This window comes from Montipora capricornis, chromosome 7, assembly GCF_036669925.1.
Source record: "Montipora capricornis isolate CH-2021 chromosome 7, ASM3666992v2, whole genome shotgun sequence".
In the NCBI taxonomy this organism is placed as follows: domain Eukaryota; kingdom Metazoa; phylum Cnidaria; class Anthozoa; order Scleractinia; family Acroporidae; genus Montipora; species Montipora capricornis.
Window position 1 is genome coordinate 27,237,593 of NC_090889.1, and position 22,291 is coordinate 27,259,883.

At 40.1% G+C, this 22,291-nt stretch overlaps 1 protein-coding gene across 3 annotated transcripts; it reads right to left on the reverse strand.

Moving 5' to 3' along the window:
- Positions 1 to 106: 106 nt before the first annotated feature.
- Positions 107 to 21,744, reverse strand: LOC138056708 (uncharacterized). Of its 3 annotated transcripts, XM_068902564.1 has the most exons (17): positions 21,615 to 21,744; positions 19,963 to 20,114; positions 16,832 to 17,066; positions 12,247 to 12,741; positions 11,483 to 11,641; positions 9,988 to 10,659; positions 9,420 to 9,668; positions 8,644 to 8,756; positions 7,826 to 7,890; positions 7,226 to 7,398; positions 6,702 to 6,937; positions 5,969 to 6,115; positions 5,410 to 5,504; positions 4,461 to 4,975; positions 3,215 to 3,443; positions 2,195 to 2,524; positions 107 to 1,567 (listed from the first exon to the last, which is right to left on the reverse strand). In XM_068902564.1, exons 3-17 carry the CDS (start codon positions 16,914 to 16,916, stop codon positions 1,018 to 1,020), a joined length of 4,113 nt encoding a protein of 1,370 aa, XP_068758665.1. In that variant the 5' UTR covers positions 16,917 to 17,066; positions 19,963 to 20,114; positions 21,615 to 21,744; the 3' UTR covers positions 107 to 1,017. The 3 variants fall into 3 exon arrangements, with proteins under 3 accessions (XP_068758665.1, XP_068758667.1, XP_068758666.1); XM_068902566.1 differs by lacking the exon at positions 21,615 to 21,744 and having other exon boundaries at positions 16,832 to 16,945; positions 19,963 to 20,475; XM_068902565.1 differs by lacking the exons at positions 19,963 to 20,114; positions 21,615 to 21,744 and adding an exon at positions 17,067 to 18,307 and having other exon boundaries at positions 16,832 to 16,945.
- Positions 21,745 to 22,291: the final 547 nt, after the last annotated feature.

The following is a 22,291-nucleotide window of genomic DNA, read 5'->3' on the forward strand; positions in this document are numbered from 1 at the left end:
GTTCAAAGCTTACGGAAACAAATTAGGGAGAAGAGAAAACTGAACCTTGTCGTTATACCTTTAAGAAAACAAGAAGTCAAACAACAGGAAACTTTTCAAATGAAGTTTCACTTTAATGAAATATTAGCATAAATATATTTTAACCGTTTAGGTTTGGTCGTAAAAATTTACAAAGCAGTTGTCTGTTTCAAGGATTGATGTTTTTATTTATTCATTCTGGAAAAATCGAAATTAGACAAATTTTCGTATTTAACAAGAGGGGAGAAAATAGACATTTATTTACATTTCGTTTCGTATATGCTCGATCGAAGCCATTTTCTTTTGCTGTGAAAGAAGGAAATGTTAATGACGTTGTCTTTACTTCCGGTGTGTACCGGCCTTGGCGTTACCGAGTCCTCTCTCCGTGAGACGAACAAATTTTTAATGTCTCCTCCAAACGACAAACGAACAAAATATAGCACCCATGCAAAAATTATGCTCGTTTCTCCAATCACGCAAAATATTAGGTTTGAACAATCGATAAAGGTCTAAACTTTGTTCGAAAAATTGATAAAGTTTGCATTAAATAATAGACCTAATCGTGTAACTCAATGTTGTACCCAATTCAAACCCTTTGGGAATAAAACGTTTTGTTCCAGGTATTTCCATATCATTTAAATATGAATGCTACATTATCATGCAAATACAATACACAAAGAATCTTAGTCCCGAGAGATTTGAATTGGGTACAACACTCAGTTAGCCGATTAGGTCTATTAATTCAAGAAAAATCAATTCTGTTTGGAGTTAACGAAAGGTCAAAGTCGCTTACTGAGGCTTCGAGCTTTCCACAGTTCCAAGAAGTCAAACGTAATAAAATGGTTCATTTACATATTCTTTCATATGTCAGCCTTTCTTTTAAGGTAAGAACGAAAAGGCAGACATTATGTATTGGCTTGGAAGGCGTTCCCATAAACTACTATACTCTCTACTTGTCACTATCTAAAGGACCATTGGCTCTCGTGTGAACACGTTTTCTCAAACCTCGGCCGGCACAATTGATATCTCAGGACGACTCGGAGAGAAGTTGCCCACAGAACACGTGATACTCTCGTGCTTGAAATAAGACGGATCTCGCGTCTCAATGCCTCCTTTGTACTTTCGACCCTTGGAAATAGTCTTAAGAGGGTACTTAATGCGAGAATTGGAGTCGGTCATCGAGAACAGTAATCCCTTTCCTGTCAAGAACATCTTCCATTGATTACGCACTTCTTGCTGTCTTAGGCAATGGAAAAAAAAGATCAGAAAGCCTTGAAGCGAGTTGAATATGCTGAACAGATAGTCAAACACAATTTGCGCTCGAGAAATAGCCAGTGCACCAAATAACCAGGTTAGGCCCAACAACAGCAAGATGGCGAAGGATGTGCGCGCACGCTGGTAGGACGTTGCTTTCTTCTCCGCGGAGACGAGGGTTCCAATTTTACTCAAAGAGCGCAAGGCAAGAATGAAAACAATTAAGTTGACGACGATTATGGCGAGGATTGGACCAAACTGGGAAGCATGAAAAGCAAATCCATAAAGCACACAGCTGTAAGTAAACAGACAAAAAAATAGAATCAAGGAGTTCTTAATCTTCTTAATACTTTCGGTATTCGTAGAAAAAAAGTCAATGGGTTCCTTTCACACTTTCAGATGGATTGAAAGAACGAGGGTCAAAGCCAGAAAATAAAGTGGAAAAAATGGAAAGATCTATCGGTAACTTATCATTCTTACCATCACGCCATTGACAACAGTGCTGCCTATAGCTGCAACTGTGGTTTTTACGATGGGACCTCTTCGTGGGGAGAAAGTCATTGCACAAAAATTGGCCGCACGACCATTTCTCGCGTCGCGATGGATTGACTGAGCAGAAGGCAGGAGCTATGGGCTAAAATGAACACGGAAATAGCTCACTAAACTTCGTTGTCCTCTTGAATTTGACACATACGGTCGAGATAAACAGAACACAATTTTTTTCGTTTACACTCCCATCTTTTACACAGTCTCTGCATATTCACTACTTGCACAATCCCATAATACACCTCTATTACCCACCAAAACTTTTGCACAACCATGGTTTGCGATTTCTCCTGGGACATGAAAACAATGCCCATGCAGGGGTAAAAGAGGTGTATTATGGGATTTGTGCAAGAAGTGAATGGAATTATTTACTTACACTTCGTCATTGCCATAGTAACTCGTTGCTACGGAGACAGTGATGGTCACTATGAGCGCTGGCAGACCCCAAGCCACCACAGACGCTTTAAGCATAAATTTTGATTGATAGGTAGCCATCACTTGCACAAATGACATGTACATGTTATAGCCCTCCACACCCATCCACATCACAGATGACAAAGAAAAGTAGTGCAAGAGAACTGCAACAATGCGACAGCCAATAAGATTCTCAGTTCGTCCAGCTCCCGCGATGAATACGATCAGCAGTAACATGAGTGATACACAAAGGCTCATTAGGATTGGTTGCTGGTTTGTCTTGCGCAAATTCCTGTGGGGAAGAGAGAGAGAGGAGGAAGTTTGAAAACAAGGTCACACCTTGCCGGAACGAGGAGGGGGAATTCAGGGTCCACAACTTATTTGGAACGCTAAGAATGTAGACATCGACAAGAATGTAGACATTGTGAAAAGCATATATTGCAGCAAAATATTGACCAAGAAAAAGTGTAGACCAAATATCAAGGGCCTGATCATTATAACAAAATCCTGCAAGTGTAGTCAAATACAGGTGTCAGTTCTTTGTAGATGTTAAGCAGGTTAGAATTTGAGTGATAAAATTCCGTCGGTCAACAATACAAACTTCCTTTCGACTTGAGACACATGAAGCCTGAGAGCTTCAAGTAGTACGCACTAAATTTCACCTTCAATAACATCCAACAATGACGTTGTATGTGATGTTTATTTATTGTATAAAAAAATGTGTAAAATTTTTCTGTGTGCAGTCTGGCTTGCCGCGATTAGCTCTTCGCTATTTGCAAGCCAGCCTAGTGATAACTTGAAGTGTTTGCTGTAAACAAATATAACTTGAACTTGATTCAAGTTTAACTATTGACGCGACGATCACCGGAGCAACTTAACCCATTGATGAGTAAAATTGTCTGGGGTTAGACAGAGTAAAATCAAGGGCACATAGTTTTTGAAGGGATGTAGAGGTTGTTAAAGCCATTCAAACTTCGCATACCTGAACAATGAATACGTGATCAACGTAAGGAATAGGCCAACCAGTGAAATTGCACAGCCCACATAAGAAATGACTGACAAAGCCACGCCAGGTGCACCCTTATGCGTCCTTGGACCCGAGGCAGAGAAAAGAACGGCAAAATTAGTCATGTGATCACAGTGGCATTTTGCCCTGCCTGCTTCGGTCTTTATCAGTCTGCAGCCTCGATTTGACCAATTCCCCAGGCCACCTACGAACGCAAGATGAATTGGAAGACAATTATGAATATGACGTCGGGAACCACATGGGAATAATCAAAAGTTACGGTAACTATGACCTATGCAGCGCTGATCCTAGTAAATGACTTTTTCTACACTATTTGAAACGCGGTAAGTTACTTAGGTCGTGTTCTATTGAGGTCAACCATTTTTAGTTGGTTGGGTTGGTTGGGTTTCTTCATATTCTATTGGGAAAAAAACCGTTTTCGGTTGGTTTGGTTAATCAACTTTTTCAACCGGCATCATAGTAGGTTGAAACGGTTGAAAAAGCATTGGCAGCAACCGCTGTCGTTTACGCGGGCCATTTAAAGTCGACCGCGGGCTCCTTCCTTGTTCCTTTTGATCCTCAACTTGTCAACGCTGAGAAGTCTGGTAATAACTATTCCCAGCCAGGAGTTACCGCGTTTCAACCGAAAACGGTTGGAAAAGTGTTCTACTGGGAACCCTCAACCGCTTCAACCGAAACCGGTTGCGGTTGAAACGGTTGATCCCAATAGAACACGACCTTAGTCACTGATGAAGTGATCCATCCTATATTTTTTTCAGGGCGCAGCCAAGTGATAGCCGGATTAGCGCAAAATTCTATCCGTCTAAATCTGACTTGAAAAATGATATAGTAGGTGAGTTAGTATTCGTGATCTGAATTACGGAATTGTTATTCCGTGCTATAATCTTGGATTCAGAATACTAATTGAGGTAGCATTTAAAATGTAACTGCGGAATTTCAAAGAGTCTCGATGTGACGTAATCCTGTGTTTTTGTTATCTGTCGCCTTCATAGATTATTGATATTATGAAATGCTATTGAGGCCTGTTGTATTTACGCTATCTAATTTAAAATACATTTCAATTTCAATTAACGAGTGAGCGAAAACTCTTTCTTGATGTATCTCAGTCAGGTCAGAATCATTCTGTTCAGTTATCATAAATGTTCAGGGAGACGCGGCCTGTCTCTTGGTCGAGTTTCACGCTTTCATTTTCAATTCTTACCAATAGCTTCGAAATCCCAAAAGACACACACAGCCTTCATGCCATTCTCGTCCATTTTCTGTGCAGGCTCGAAAACAAGCTCAACTGGTTTTAAAAGGTTGTCGAACGTCATATCCCGAACACTGCTGGACATAATCCGACTCATAAATGAAGAGGCCTCTCGCTTGCTCTCGACATTAACCGGTACAACTGGTTGGAAAAACTTGTCATTCTGATAAACGACAAAACCAATCTTGACCAATTTGCCGATAGGATCCTTGCCCTCAAACATGACTTCCGGCAAAGTGATTGATGTCTGAACATCGTCCATCGGAATTTCGTCGATCGCCATGCTATTCGGCGTTAAATTTTCAGGGTCCGCTGCAGGTTGTTTGATTGCAAGCGTCATGCCTGGAAAGGAGTCTGGGGCTGCTCGTCTTGATTGGATGGCTACAGTTGAAGTGACTAGAACCCTGGACGATTCGTTTGTTGATAAAGGAAGGTTCGTGGCTAATTTGTCTACCGCCTGAACGAACCTGAAAAAAGAAAACAAACGCAAGACAAAATTACTAGCTTGCTTGAGTTAGCTATCACCTGGTACTGTTATAGGTTCCCTGGCAAGTTCATCTGAGAATTGGACCCTACAATGAAAATAGTCCCCTTCATAAAATCTACGAAAGGAACTCACCCTTCCACTGCAGTTGTACTAGTTTATTTAGCTAGATTAGTTATCACAGAGGAGATCATCTAACTCCAAAATTTTTAAGACAAGCAAAGCAAAAGGGTGAAACTTAATAACTCCGATATGGTAACAGACTAAAGAGGATTGCCTTGAAGGGCACGACACGCCTTTGCTTTGTGCGCTTCATAAAGAGTTTGCGCATTTCTAAATGTAATACTCTTGAGATCAAAGAAAGGGTGATAAATGAGACAATGCATAAAAGGTTTGAAGAAGGAAAGAAATTCTCACTTGGTAGAAGCGCTGTTCGATCGTTGACTCTCTTTCAAATCTTCCTTCTTCATATTCAAAACGTTGTCAACAACGGTCATGACATCTTGCGCAGTCTGAAGAAAATAAAAGGAAGGAGATGACATAATGACATAACCTGTGTGTGTTTTTGCCAAGCCTACATGCAAACACACACGACGCTTGTACAAAATAAGGAAAATTCCTTGCGATTTGTTCAGTAGTGAGTTGACCCCACCAGCGTCTCGACCTGAGGTTAGGTTTTTCCTTGACAACATATCCATCTTGTTTGCGCGCGAGTAATGCAAATATATCGTTAAGCTCACCATAAAATATCACATTCAATACAGGTTTGTTGTGGTCTTCTGATGTTAGTTATGCTATTGCTAGAGTGAATGATTTCATCACAACATTCTTAGACAAAAACAGTTTGTAGCAAAACCAAAAAACTCAGCGAACAGTTCGTTGACACCGGCGCAAAAGCAGGAGGGCAGAGAGGTTCGTAGAGGATAGGCGACAACACTTGTAACTCTTGACTTACATAGAAAATCTAAGTATTTACCTCATTTAATGAATCTTCCAATGAGACGATATCGGTTATGACATCAGCTATCAATACTGCATCAGCCTCGTTCATGTCGTCTGGCTGTGACGTCAAAACTCTTACCTCTTTGGTAATCTTGACAACGTTTTGCTTCCTGATACGAATCTAGAAAAGACATATTTTGAACTTAACATATTTAAACCGCCTAAATCTTAGTAGCATTTTATGCGGATGAATAAAATCCTAAACAAAAGATAGAGCGGTATTCAATGAGTGTTGAAAGTAATTAAATGAAAGTGAGAAATTTCGAGGCAAATGAAAGGTATAGACTATGTTACAGAGACAAACACATATCGTGCATTTTACCTTTCAAGTGAAGAAAAGTTGGGACCAAGGGATCCCCACGCTGCTAAGTCACCTCATTAATCTGCTGCGTTACCAGCCTGGTAGCCTTGATGGTGTAGTGGCTTAGCATGCCTGACAATTATGCCCGACTAGTAATCGGGGAGACGTGGGTTCGAGTCCCGCTCAAGGCAAAAACCAATTTTTCGGATGGATGTGTCGAAAGGTAAAATGCACGGTATGTGTTTGTCTCTGTAACGAAAGTAATGAACGAATTGCTTTAGTTTATGATTACTTCACTCAGTGATTCGTTCAAAGTTCTCGCGTCACTTTTTCAACCAATCAGAAGTGAAACCAAAACCAATCGTGAAACTCGCTCTAAACTCGCTCTAAAATACATGTATCTCACCTTAGAGAGTTTGTCTAGTCTGTTGGTTCTCTCTGACTTGTATTTGCAACCGCTAGCATCTGGGTTTTCCCACAAACCACCAGCAGAGAAATTCCCTCCACAAAAGCGTGTGGCACTGGCGGCAGGAGGACCATACGGGCATTTTACGGATGAAGAGTTTTGGCCAATAGGAGTTATCTGCCACGTCATGTTCCCCTTAATGGATATTTTTCCAGTTTCTTGAGGCAGACAGTGGGCTGGGTAGGAGAAAAGTAATGGAACAGTAAAATTCAGATAAGGACGAAATCAGAGATTTCCTTGTGCAGGCATAGGACGGTGTTTCTTGCATTAAAATAATTTTTGCGTCATTTTGTAGCTCTTGGTCTTCGAGAGAATATGCTAGAGGGCTAATGTTTCAGACTCGATAAATTCCTTATTGTAGCTTATCTCAAGGAATATGACATCACAAAAACCGACAACTGATGCTACATTCAGAATTGTCACGCTGGGGAGTGGAGGGTTAACATCATACCAATAGCACTCACTGGCACTTTTTATCACCACGATCTTGCGTGACACTTTAAAAGGTTTAATAAACTCTTCCATCTCTCTGCTGTCAGTCAGTTGCATCTGGAGTCTGTTGTAGTACGACGTCATATCTTCATTCTGTGCTGAGCTGTAAACTACCAGATCTAAGCCAACTTTGCCAAATGAGTCCCTGAGATTACAAGAAGAGAGATAGAGCGGTCTTCAACGGAGTGTCGAAGGTAATTAGCGAATTGCTTTGGTTTTGCATTACTTCACTCAGTGATCGTTTCGAAGTTCTCGGGACACTCTTTCAACCAATCAGAAGTGAAACCAAAACCAATCGTGGCTCGCGCGTGCAAATTTTCCTGCGCTAAAATGTGTCGGCTACGTGTAATTACTTCGAGTTTTGATTGGTTTACTGGATTGTCTCCGCCCTTTTTGATTGGCCAACGTAATTACTTTGGTTTTGGTTGTACGAAACTCGATTGAAACTGGCTCTATATGGCACTTAAAAAACATAAGAACCTGATTGACTTTCCGAATCCTTGTGATAATTTAAGTTTTTCAAAAATCCCGCGGTTTGGTCAAAGCCAATGCAAAGTGCAATACAAACACACCTCAACTTCGTCATCTTGACCTGATAGCTTCCTGATGGGTTTACTTTGTTGAAATAAATTTCCAGCTGAAACAAGACAACAGATTTATTTCCTTATTACTCTGATGACAGCTTCGAAACAGTACTCTTCGGATGTACTGTTTTAATTGTGACCAACCAAGTGAAAGCCACTAAGCATTACGTTCCTTTGGTGATTATGGACGCTGCATGACATGTTTTAACATTCACTCTACTGATACGTTTTAAGAAAGAGACGACACTTGTTAAGTTTTGAAAACATGTTTTGATAGCCAACTGTTATCGTCAGCTACATTGTGTGAGTGAATTTGAATATTAACTCTTTGGGATGAAATACAAAACTATGAATATTCATAGGAAAAGTATTGAGAAATTCCCTTCCAGGATGCAATGGCGATGGATGAAATGTTTTGGTTAATCTAAAGAAAAGCTTTTTGGAAATACCTCATCGGTCACTTTTCATACGTTTTTCAGAGATGGAGGTCCTGCATTTGATTCTCGGTGACCTCGACGTTTCTATCTTTGAAGCACTGGCAGAAGAGGAGGCCGAACAGTGAAAACGCCTGGCGTCAAATTAGGCCATTTCTGAGTTCATGTCTGCCTTCTCTTCAAAGCGAGTCTAAGTGCGAAGTTTTTTTTTTAAAACTTCGCACTTAGACTCGTTAAAGCAAAACTTCGCACTTAGACTCGCTTTGAAGAGGAGGCAGACATGAACTCGGAAATGGCCAATTGAAGTAATGCCACCAACGTTTTATTTATAAACGAGATTTGGTGATGATTTTAGAAAATAGGTTTACTCACATTTCGTTGTATGATGTCCTGGAAATCTTTGTACCTCGAGCTGCTCGAGTCCAGAAGGTCACCCTGATAGTTTTCATTTGCGATTGTGAATGATACTATTGACGTAAATACACCTGAAATTCAAGGAAGACCTTAGACAGCAATTATCAGAACCAGGTTGCTGACCAGCAGTTTTCGTTAAAACAATGGTTTGCTGGGGGTGCTCAGTCTTCAGTCTCGCGGGCTCAGAAAACCTGGTTGTGGTCATTGTTATTTAGGCTTTTCATTACGATAACGGAGTACAGACAGAAAAAATATTTATTAAATATTTTCGACAGACGACTGTCGTTGTAGTTGGTCAGTGGCTTCATAGCTCAGTTGGTTAGAGCGTCGCACCAGCATCACGAGGTCACGGGTTCAAACCTCGTTGAAGTCCTGAATTTTTCAGGCCTTTTCAGGCTTCTCTACGGTTTTTCTAAAATTGCGTTCATAACTGCGAGGATCATAGCTCACTTGAAATTAGCCCTTGTTACCTCAATCTTTTGAAGTTCAGCTTAAGGACGAGGCAACAAGGGCTGATTTGCGAGCAAACAAAAGAATACTAAAATGACGGCCATTTTGGAATGAGGTGTACGAGAATCAACTATCGGGGTTTGCGCGGTGCGAATGGTTCAAAGCTCCCTGAAAGGTCCATTCGGTGGGATCGACAAAAAACGCACTCGCCACATGGGCCATATTGAGCACGTTTTGTGTCCTGCATAATATTCAGCATAACAGAATTTCACAGTCATACCAACCTTCAGTAACAAGTAACGCTGTTTCAGAGAAACTACTTGTCAGATCTGTCGAGAACTTGCAATAATAGTCGCCTTGATCTTCGTTTTCAAAGTTGTTAATTTCAAGTTGGTTTCCAAATCCGGAAACTTTTCCATTCTTGTACCACGTGACATGTACAGGTAGTGGACTGCTAGCATTACATGTTAGCACGGTTGCCGCGCCCTTCGTCAACCTCAAGGAGACTGGGTGTAACGTTATCCTTGGGGGTCCTGCAAAAACCGAGCGATATTGAATGAAGCGACGGTTCTATATTTGAAAGGACCACACACTGCCGCAATTTTCAAAATCAAGACAATGGTTCTCATTTATCAGCAGTGCGCACTTAATACAGTCACAAAGTGGGCTACTTAATTACGAATCGAAGGCTGTTTAATGAACGCGAACGAGTCGATTCAAACTCCGAAAATCCAATTGACTCGACTTGGTTGTTCAAGTAGGAGATAAGTGTAACGACCAAAGCTGATTGCAAAGTGATTTTCGTTTTTGCAACTATATGGAAACAAGTCTTTAACTGAACCTCTTACTCACCAAGACAACTCCAATACTTCTGCTTCAAAGCCAACATACTTTGTGGATCGAAAGAACAACTCTTTCGCAGTGCTTCACTTGACCTGGTTAAAGCCATTTGCCAGTTATACAAGGGCCGTAAACAGGTAATACTCGGACAATGTAAGGCCTCCCCACGGATAACACCAGAAACGTTACGACAAGCGGGAACAGTTTGGTAATAGAGCCTTCGTATCTCATTGCACATATCACGAGAAATAAATGTCACACTGGCAATGTTCTCAGTTCGACCACGGTCATCACTATCTGTCACACGAACCGACAGTACATATTCTTCCCCATCCATGAAAACAAAATCATTCGCTATTCTAATGCTTCCGCTAAATCGATTAATGCAAAAATAATTTTGCGGCTCCACAGATCCCGCATTCTCGCACACATCTTCGTTATCATCGTCATCATCGTCATCGTCATCGTCATCGTCACGCCGACGTCGTTTCAAGATACTGCGTGACTGATGTCGCTGCCTGGAGCATAATGGACATCGTTGCGTGACTCCGTCAATGTAATACCTAAAGGGCTGCATTAAGTTAACGCTGGTTGTAACGGTTACGTTTGCGACGACGCTTCCAGCTTGGATGCCGAAAGGTAAATAACGTTGCGCGTCAATTTGAAGCTTTATAGGGTTTGCATCTGGAATTAAAAAAAGAATGAAGATTTATTTGATACATTACAGTCACGAAAAAATGCATTCTAGAACTTCAACAAACTACAATAGACCTTTTCGGCATGTAAATTTTGTTTTCCCAATACAGATCATGTGATAATACTCAGGAGGCTTGGTCCTTTGTTTTGTTCATTAAAAAGAGTGCATGCAGGCATATTCATGCTTGCATGCCCTTATTTTAATGAACAAAACAAAAGACCAAACCTCCTGAGTATTATCACATGATCTGTATTGGGAAAACAAAATGTACAAGCCGAAAAGGTCTATTCTGGCCACGAATCCATGGGACACATTCAAATAATGCCCAGAAAAATCGCTTCAACTAAAGGTGTACCTTATAATTTATGATCATTCTCCCTTTAGGACTCTCTTAAGTGCCCCCACCCCACCACCCTAAGCAACGTTGAAACCGACTGCAGCTTTTCGAAATGTTTCCGGGGTTCAAATCAACATTGCATTGCAAATAGGAATGCGGGGAGGGAGGGGGAGGGGGGGGGGGGGTGAGGAACGTCTTGTATTGGCTTCATTGGCCCAACAATTTTGTCCAGGATTGTAGAAGCAAGGTAAGCACACAACTAGCCTGTCACATTTAAACGCCTTTTACTGAGCTTAGTCTTTAGGGTGTGACTAAACTAGGAAATCGGATTCCTGCGGAAATAATGTTCCCCAAGTCCCAAAACAGGGAAACAGGCTCATTACGAACAGTATAACCTGTGATCAGGCGTTCTTTTTTTCGAGAGGGCGCGAAAAGTTATGCAAATAGCAAAAGTCGCTACTTTTGTAAAATACCTGAGCAGTTTGACTTGCTTGACATTCCCGTTTTTCCAAATGTTTTCTTTCCAGCTGGACAGTTATCACATGATGTTTCAGATATTTCATCTTGGTATGTGTCAACAGGGCAATGATTGCAAGAAATGCCAGACGTGAAGTACAATCCGGGAAGGCAACCTTGTAACAGAGCAGGCTCAAGTTAGAAAGAGTACGCTGGCCTGGGAGTGTGACATGCGCCCTTAATACATCTCAGAACCTACAAAGCAGGTTTACATCTTCTTATTTACACAGACAGCAGTTCTTTTGGTCAGCACTAAGAAGAACGCCTTCTTATTGCTTTCGAACCAGGACACTCGCATTCCGTACTTCGTCGGAAACTAAAAAACAACAGTGGTTCGTAACGGCTACAAAAGTGGCCTTCAATAGCACTCTTTTCAATTGACGCCACGATTGACCGCCCAAAGCATTATGGGATTAATATTTTTGCGATGCTTGTCCGCATTTCAATCCCATAATGCCTTGTAATAGGGCGTTACGATCTATTTTTATCACTTGTGGAAAATGCTATCGAAAGAATGCGCCCGCATCTCTTTCGCGGTGGTCGATTTATCTTGACAAATCAGTTGAGTGACCCAGCTTCTTCTTGTTCATAATGAAAAAATACCAACGAAGGAGGGTATAAAAAAAAAATCACACACGTAGAGTAATAATAAATGTATTCAATCTCGAGCCCAAGACTCGAAAGAGAGAGAATTGGTGGGAGGTTGAGACTTATTTCTTACCACATCTTGTGCTGGAGACCTTGAATGCGCCCGCAGCACAGCAAGGCGGCGGTACGCTCCCACCGCAACACGATTCTCTGACACTCATCGAAGAAACGTTGTAAGTTCTCGTGGAGGCCCCTCCTTGACTTATCTTCGGGGCATTTTTGTCAAGAAATTGTTTGTATGTGGAATTTAATATGTCGATACAGCTGGTGAGCGTTGAGTCAACTTGGTCATCAGCGACACTATTAGAGGCAGTAAATATTATAGGTATTTTGAAGAACACACTTTTAACTCCAGGTGGCGAGTACTCAATGCGTTTACTGCTAACATTGACTCCTTTGCATTCTGGTAAAAGACCAAGAAGACGAGAACCAAATCTAGATAAATCCGTAAATGTTTTAATATTCGTTTCAATTGTGCTGCTTGTTAGGCCTCCAGGGAAGCTATAGTGGAAAGTTATGTTCAATTTGTAGCACCTTTGGAGATTGTAGTTGCCAGACAATGAAGCCTCTGAAACCAAAAGGAAAATCAAAGGTCAGCAGTACTCCCGATCTGCAAAATATATACATACATACATACATACATAACTTTATTTCGATTCGGATTTTTTTTTAGAGTAGCAAAGAATGCTAGTATTTCCGAATGTAATCTAAAATAACAATGCAAATTACACAGTAACTACGATATTAAATTACAATAGCTTAGATTATAACATTGCGATAAAAGTAAACAAAAGTATGTAAAATGAGATAAGTCAATAAAAACTAAAATATATATGACTTGATATAGATCCTAAAATTAGTTACGCTGGGCGCGGTTCTAAGTTTATCAGTTAAGATATTCCAGTATTTAGTAGCAGTGAATTTAAATGATTTTTTGCCATAGTTTGTATTGTTCACACGAGGTTGGTACAACTTATTTATACCTCTAAGCCCTTGGGTATTGCGTCTCGGAATAAGTAAGGATGTGATATACGAAGGTGTTAAAGCATGAAGTGCTTTATAGACCATTATAAGCATGTCTTGTATTCTTCTTGTTTGTAAAGTTGTCATATTCAAATTGTTGAGCAGAGTTTCGTATGTGTTATTATTGTCATCAAAAATAAGACGTAGAGCCTGCTTGTTTAGCAATTCTAATTTTCGCACAAAATACAGACGCAAAAGAAAAAACAGGATGCATGCATGGTGTAACATTTTCCTCTCAAGCCAAACTGAAGTGGTAAAGAATCTTGGACTCTTCCAATTATACAGAGGCGATTATATATATATATATATATATAGAAAACAGTCCTAAGAAAATACGGGCGCTGATTGATTAAAAATCGTGTTTCTATAACTCTATAACTCTTTTCTCGTCGCGTTGTTTTCTAAAAGAAATAGAAAACATGTACTCCGTGTTTCTATCGAGTTATAGAAACACGAGTGAAAGTTTGGGAGAACGAGAAATGCTGTGGGAACACGAGCCGCAGGCGAGTACATGTTCTCTATTTCTTAAATATAGCTTTTTGGCGTTCTTTCGCAAAAACCCGGCAGACAAGCGGTGGGATATAGTTAGAATAGCAGTAACACCCAGTAAGAAGGGCGGAAATTTCGTTTCCTTTTTTCCGTTAACAAGCGGTTACCAAAATGCCCTGACTCATTTGGAGTTCTGAAAACCATCAAATTCCGTGCTTCTCTAGAACGCAATGTTAATACATGTTCATGTAGTTCTACATTTCTCCACCGTTTTTTTTTCAAGCAGCGACTTCAAGCGAAAAAGAGAACATTTGAGGTTACGAGCATGACGTGAACACCCGTTGAAAAACTTTCAAAATTTCTGCACACTTTTGCGCTCTTCGCGTTATTTCAATTCCAAAAATCTGTTACACATTTTACGAAAAAACAACATCAGATAAATGATAGGTATCGTTGTTGTTCAAGGTTCCTATTTTTGCTTTAGTCGAACTCGACGTCGGATCATGAGAGAAAGGACGATCTCGGGGTCATTAGTCTTCGAATTGATGACATTATCAACAGTGCAAAAAGAAAAGAATCATCATCACTTTGTTGGTCACGAGAAAAGTTTCAAACACTCATTAATAGTTCACGAGCCTAACAGCCTATCAAAACATCGATAAAACGTCACGTGTATGAGCCTTATATCCTGATAAAACACTCCTCGTTAGTATTCTCTATATAAAGAATACCAATAAGGCATAGCTTGTTTTTCTTGTATGCTAATATTCTCCTCTGAGTTCAGAGGTACATCGGCTGCGACTCGTGTTTTTAAACCCCGATAAAACACTGCTGCTCGTTTTACATGAATCATAGGTAATACTCTTGCAACTATGGAGGTAAAGGAACTTTATTTAAGTGTCTAGTCGTTCTAGCACTGGAGCACACAAAGTAAACTGAAATTAACAATTAACGCAAATCAAGTCAAATGTTGGTTTTTGAGGAGAGGGGAAAACCGAAATACCCGGAGAAAATCTCTCGGTGCAGAGTAGAGAACCAACAAACGCAACCCACATATGACGCCGAGTCTTGGAATCGAACCCGGGCCACATTGGTGGGAGTCGATTGCTCTCACCACGGCGCCATCCCTGCACCCTCCAGTTTTAGGTCCTTCCTCCGCGCCAAGAATGGGAAACTAGTTGCTAGGCGACGGGCGAAAGGAGCGAAAGGACAACTGAAATATCAGAGTCCTAGACAGGGTGTTCAAACCTACGACCTCTGTAACAACGATTGGACGCTCTACCCAATGAGCTAACAGAATTCCTGGGAAACTTGCTACCGTAGTTTATCCACGTCCTGATAGGAAAATGTGTCCCACTGACCAGCGAACTCTACAAAGTCATGCGCCAAGCAACTAGTTTCCCATACTACCCATGGGTGCAATACATGTTAATCATTTATAGCTAAATTTGTAGGCGCATGACATACGCGTTTTAAATCTTTCGGTAAATTTCGGTTTAAGATAACGTTCCATAATACACTCTTTGGTCGTTGGCCATGACAAAGATTCATACTTTTGCGGTGATGAGATCAACATTTGTTTGGTACCTTGCTTCCGAGGCACAATTTCAAACCCTGAATTTATTACTTTATCTCTTCGTAAGCGTATTAATTCGTCTTTCAAACTCTCAGAACAAATATTCCTTTCAGGAACACTGCTCTCCCGTCAAGCAAGAACAGATATTACGCGAGAGGAACAAAAAGGTCGCACCTTTTCCTCTTTTCCCTGCATTTTCCCGCGGGAATTTGGGTGTGAGTTGACATGACGAAAATACGATGATCTTTTTTTTGTCCAAGTAAACCTGTCATAACAAACACTGGGTGCTTCAATGCCGTTTGTTGGGAAATTCTGATTGTGACGACTAGTATGCGTACCATTAAAGTACTGCATCGCTTAACTAACAATGGCTTAACTGTCAAACCGTGCGAAGGTCCCAAAAATGGGATTGTACCGGAGAAAATTCCGAATGGTCGCATTCAAGCAGAATATAAGGAGTCCTCAATATTGATGCACTTCAAAAAGACATCTTATCATTTACCTCTCGAACGTTTCAGTCGCAAATGAACCCTGATAGAACTGAATTTATGACTACCGAACCATCGACGACAAATGAACTTGAAGAGGAACGGTTAGAATGAATGCTATGTGGTTCAAACATAAACTTTGTTGTTTGTGATAACTTTGAACAAAACAATCATCTGAAACACAAACAATATTCCGGCACGATGTCAGAGCTCCGTAGTAGAAATGAAGATTTTAATCCTTTCAAAAGCAATACACAATAGTGTCGAAAGTTCTTCATTAGACTAGGAGATAACATGATACATGAGTATGTTTTTGTCATCAACTGAAGGATGACAACCATGATTTCGACACTTTGCGTAATAGGGAATGGAATGCATAGACATAACAGGGCAAAAATGAACTTTAAAATATTGGAAGGTCTCCGGCGGGAAAACGACGCCACCGTTTATCTTCAGGAGGAAGAACGTAGCGAACAAATAACCGGAAATTCAACTGAGTCGTTCATCGTATCATTGTGTCATAGTTTGGGATATTAAAAATGTAGTCGTTTCATTAAATAAAAGCGAGACCAAAAGATCACAAATATTTTTCAGAATGCGCTCAAAGAACCTCAAAACCATTCTGCCTCCGCCTCTCAGGCAAGCACTGCGTTTGGGCAAATTTAATATGAACACAAAGAGTTAGTTTCCGCTGTTTAGATTTACGAGTGGACACAAAGTAGTTATGCCCTGAGAAAATAGCATTCAAGAGGTAGAAGGTGCAATCACCGCTAAATGTCATTATATTAGTTCTGTATCAGAAAACAAACTCTGCACACAAAGACCGTTCGTTTGTCTCACCCGAGGATGGTTTGATAGCATTTATATCAACGCTGTGGTTGCGGTGTATCTGGGCTTTCAGAAAAACACTTTAACTACAGACTATATAACAATTGATTTGGAAGCTAAACTAGTAACGATCTACAGAGGAAATGGGCTTCATCATGTCTGGAGTTTGCTGTTGAAACGGCCAATATGACAAAATGTGACTAGACCGCCAACTCATTTCTTCAGTCCGAGTTTGTGTTACAAAAATTACCTACCTGTGTTCGATAAACTATGCAACGTGAAGAACAGGATGAACGCCAGTGAAACGAACGACATGCAATTCATGGAGCCACAAAGCATCTTGACAGCAAGACTGAAGATGTTTGGTACTGCGTACAGAAACAAAATCAGCAAAGTTCCTTTGGCATCTTTGTTGACCAAGCTCAATTGAAAATCTCACACGGTGTGTGTAATAAAATGAGTAAGGAAACTTTCGAGGAATCACAGTACCTGTGAGAAAAAAAGGTTAATGGACGTGTTTTTCTAGCACGTGTCTTGAAAACCCAAAGGCTTTATCGGATGGATGAAAGACGAATAGGAGTATTACGTCGAATATAAAGTCTTTGTTTAGTAAATGGAAAAGGTCACTTGGGATTCGTGAGTGGCAACCTTGCAAGGTAACGCAAGGTTTCCGGAAATAACTTAATCGCCTTCTTTGGTTGCTTCCTTAACTGGTCAGCAGCATAACAACGATATAGAAATAAGGAGCAAATAAGGAAAGTCAAATTTAAGATCCCAAGATCACTTTTCAATTTCTTAAAGGGGCTAGGTCACTCTATTTTAGGTAATTTTGTTTAATTTTGTTAATTATGAGCTCTAAACGTCAAATTGGCAGAGCAATAGTCTTTCATTTGCAAAATCACGGCCACATAACAACTGAGAATGATTTCCCAGCTTTGTAAATGACATTTTGATATAGACTGATATAAATTTGAAAAAAGGTGGGCCGACGTTTTTCAAATTTACCCAAATTCAATCCATTTCAATCTTCTCCAGTTTTGTCCATCCATGTCCTTTATTGGCTTCCCTGTGTTTTGTTAGAGTTCTTCTATAGTTTTGAACAGTTATTTTGATAATTTAGTTAATTCTATGACCATTCGATCAGTGCTAAAATTGCCTGAAATTGCGTGACCTAGCCCCTTTCGGAGGGGATGTCAGGAATATTTTAATCCAGTTGTGCAAACGTGACGAGCGCGACGCGCGAGGAAAGGTTCCCCGCAGAGAGACATCGACAGAGAGAGAGAGCGAGAGTGTGTGTTATTACTTCAAATAACTTCGAAAACGAAAGGAAAAACCAAAGCTAATTTTATGGATATTTTCATTTAGTAAACGAGATGGACCTGTTAAAAGTCATTTGCATGAAAAATGTGGGAATATTTTCTTTACTTCGTTCGCAAAAGTTACGCTTAATTGACTTAGAACAAAAGATTAAGTAAATGTTTAACTGTGCAAGATAATCGGCCACGTGTGGAGGCCATATATCCATAGCGCAGCGTTTCAAACGAAGGCCGGAAATACGTATGCGTTCCAGGCTAGACTCACCAAGGACGTTCGCGAATTAAAAAGTGCTTTATCACTTCCGGGTACAATCTGTTTCTATGGTTTCATCCACCAACAAATTGAGGCTTTTAATTAAAGCTCTTAAAGCTTTTGCTATATATTTTACCTTACAACATGACAAGATAGTCGAGAAACTTAAAAGCATTTTCACATTTGACTTGCAAATCGTTTGAATAAAGTGAAATTTTTCAGTTGCCAATTATTGTTGTAGACTAAACAGGAAGTAAGTGAACGAAAATCCCTTATTTGGAAGCAAAACATTCTGATAGGAAACAATTTAAACCGCTTGTAAATTCCAGGATGACTCGTGACCGCACTTCGTTTCATCACCACCAACTTTAACAAGAGCTCAGCCTCAGATGCTAATCGGAACCTTCCGGAGACTTCAGGCGCTTTCCATTCAACGGAATTTTCGAAAATTTCGGGTGGAAATTCACGAAGAGAATTTTTGTTCCGTTGAATTTTCACCCAAAATTTAAGAAAATTCCGTTCAATGGAAAGAGGTGTTTGTCAACTGCAGACCGCTTACAAATAGCGCTGCTTACAAATAGGCTGCTGCTTACAAATAACCTGCTTACACAAATAGCGCTGATAAAAAAATTTTAATTCTAAGAACCCCTTTTACAACGGTGAGCTTTCATTAACTGCGAGTTAAGGCCATGTTACACGAGGCAATTTTTCTTGCAACTCGCATCGCAACAAACGTTGCGTTGCAAGTTGCGAGAAAAAATTCACGTGTAACATCCCATTTTGCAACTGCAATTGTTGCGTTGCGAGTTGCGAGAAAAGTAGAACGACCCTCTACTTTTCGCAACGTTGCGAGACAAGTTGCTTGCATGTGACAACCCTCTGCAACTCGCAACGCAATTTTGTCAGAATGGGCCAATCAGAGCTTATCTTTCGGCGACTTAGCGCGTCCACCATCTTGTTTGTTATTGTACGCGTTGCAAGTTGCGAAAGAAGTTGCCAACGTGTAAGTAACATACCCTCTGCATTTTGAAAGGTTTTTTATTCGTCATCGTTGCGTTGCGAGTTGCAGGAAAAATTGCCTCGTTTAACATGGCCTTTAGGGTTAGTCTGCAGTCTGCAAGTGTGACGACACCGAATGGACTACGTCATGCTTGATACGAATCCCTTCCATTGTCAAGTTATTTAAATAATATGGATTTTTAAAACAAGCGCTTGAAGGAACCATCGATTAAACTGCCAAATTTACTCAATTATCAAGGGACAACGGACAACAAGATGCATGATTACGCGAGTTCAACTGACGCACGTACTATATCCCCAGCTATATCCAGCCGATCCATAAGTCCGCTATATCCAGTGAATAAAATACACCCCACTTTTAACATTGGTCAAGCTTTTGCTTCACTTCCTTCCTCAAAAACGTGCTTAGAGTGAGCATATTCATGGTTATTCGCAAGCAAATACATGCAAAACTCTTTGTACAGAATGAAACTGTCGGATGGTGACTTATCCACCAGAGAAAGTTACTTCAACCTTTCAATATTGGGGCATGCTGAAATTTGCATGATATAGGGAAGTGGAATAGCTCATTACAAGATCACTTTAAGTTTTGCAGAACGGAATTGAATTTGTCTTAAGTTCTGTAAAAAACAACTGATGTCAACACTTCGTGAACTTGTTAGTTGTAATAATGCAGTTTCGTTTTTGGGTCAAATTTTGGGACTTCTCTTGCCACTAAGCCGGCAATCAAATTTGTTCTTGCAAGGGTTCAGGCTTTGTTAGAAACGTTTGCCTATTTAAAAAAAATAAGACTCACCACTTTCTGGAGCTTTGATCTGTTTTCTCAAGTCCTTTGACGGAGTCTTGTTTTTCTTGCGAAATATTATATTATCCTCCTTGCCGGTTTCCTTGCCTCAGAGAGTTTGTTCTTGAATACAGAAAATCCACCAAAAGAAAAAGACCCCTGGCCTCAAATGTAAATAAATAAGAATACGTTACTAACCAAGTCCTCTCCAATTCAGTGTTGTATTATTGAGGTAGATAACGGCAAATTATTTATTTTGTGTTTGAACTCAAAACTGCGCACTAGGAAGTGATAAATTCCCTTTACAGCCAGGGGCTGTCACTGGGCCCGCTATGCTGTAAGCAGTCGATTCGACGGATGCGTATTTTTAGAGGCAACATCATCGAGCGGTGACATAAAAATATCGACCCACGCGACGCGTTTTATGACAGGTGCCCTGCAAAAAGAGACGATGTGGGGGATAAGCAGGAAGTTTAATTTCTCTTTCCATGAACAGAGAAATTAAACGATGGTAAGGACATAACTGTCGTGTCCCGAGAATGTACGGCTTCAAATTCTGTTGGAAAAAATTACCCACGTTTCTCCGAGTGCTGACACTTGGCCGTAACTACTAATGACAGTCAGTTCCGTGTAAATTAATGTTCATTTGTTTACAGGGCATTTAACTTGTGATTTAATGCAAAAGGAATTTTTTTAAAATAGCCTGATTTAAATATCCAAGCAAAATTGCCTTGACGATGTCTCATTTCTGCATATTTTCAGGAAGTTAAATTTTATATTTCGATCCGATAAGTAGGTCATACCTGCACCCGACAGTTTCAGTCTTACAACCCAAAAGAGCCGCAAAAAAGTTCTCATGCCTTGAAATGCGTCGTGGATCTTATCCCATTTTCAGTCGCCGCCTCATCAGTGTTAAGTCTAACCTATATACATCATATTCATGAAACAGGAGCCCATGAGTATAGACTCCTGGTATAAATAATGGTGTTTTTCGCAATATTCGAAAGCATCCACTGGTATGATATCTGTCTACATTAAGACTCAGGTTAAGTTTTTTAGAAAACAATAATAATAATAATAATAATAATAATAATAATAATAATAATAATAATATGATGATGATGACTTGACGTTGCTCGACGGCAATATCCTACCAGAAAATATTCTCTATCTTAATTTGCTTGCCGATGAACGGAGCAGCCGACCTGATTAAGAGAGTTAATTAACCGTTTAGGGAAAAGGAATGGACAGCTATCGCGTAGCCCACAGTCAACATGGTTGATGTACAAAAGCAAATATCATACAGCTCCATTGGAATAATTCATGACAGGTTGTTCCTAGTATTGAGCTGATAAGCTCTAAATAACCTGCTTCTGCAGACAAGCCACGCCTGTTGGCCTGGATGACAAAAGTATGTTATTTCTCTTCCTTTTGTTCTCTTTTAACCGCGGAGACTAAAAATATTCAATGTGATTAACTGGTCAGAACATTCTTCGTTAGGCCGAGCTCTCAGCAAGCGAGCGGTGAAAGAAATACCTAGCTTTCCGTACAAAAAGGACCAACTGCAATAACCAGTTACAAAGTTAAATATTAACTTTGTTTTCATTACAAAATAGCTCGGTAGAACGCTAACAAATGTTATCAAAATATAAGCTTCAGCTTACCATTTTCGGCAGTTCTTTTTATCTTCTCGCACAAATGTGTGTAGGTCTGTTACAATCAAAGCGACACACGAACACATAATTCTTTTTTGTAGTCATTTTATCAAGGGAAAATTGCAACAAAACAAAGCCCACGTGCAGCTGGTGGAATTGCTGATACCATGCAGGCGAGGCTGCTCAGGGAAGGAAAGTCCAGAAACATTTCGGGTTTCGGGTGAAATAAAAATACATGTATTTCTTTATACATTCAAAAGGAAAACGTTTTCAGACATGGAACTTTGTACATGTTCTGTTTTCGTTGGTCTTGAAAAACGGGTCTTAGCATCGAAAACAGAAACAAGAATTTCCCTATACATACTGTAGAACCACAACAACAACAAAAAATGGCGTCGAGCACATTAAAATGTTGTTCGTACTTGGCAACAAAATCAGTGCACCAAAACAATGCAGTTCTTTCCGAAGATAAGCAGTTTGCATTTAATGGTTTTTCTAGAACAGTTGCATAATAATTTGTTCACGTCAGATCGATCAATATTTGACAATTGCCGCTTACCTCATTTCGCATCGACCAGAACTGTCATCCCTCAACCCCAATGTTTAAAGTCGATCAAACATGAGAGCATATCAGTTACTTTCATTTTTATATTTATTAATTCAACGCTCAGAGAGGCGGCCAAAAA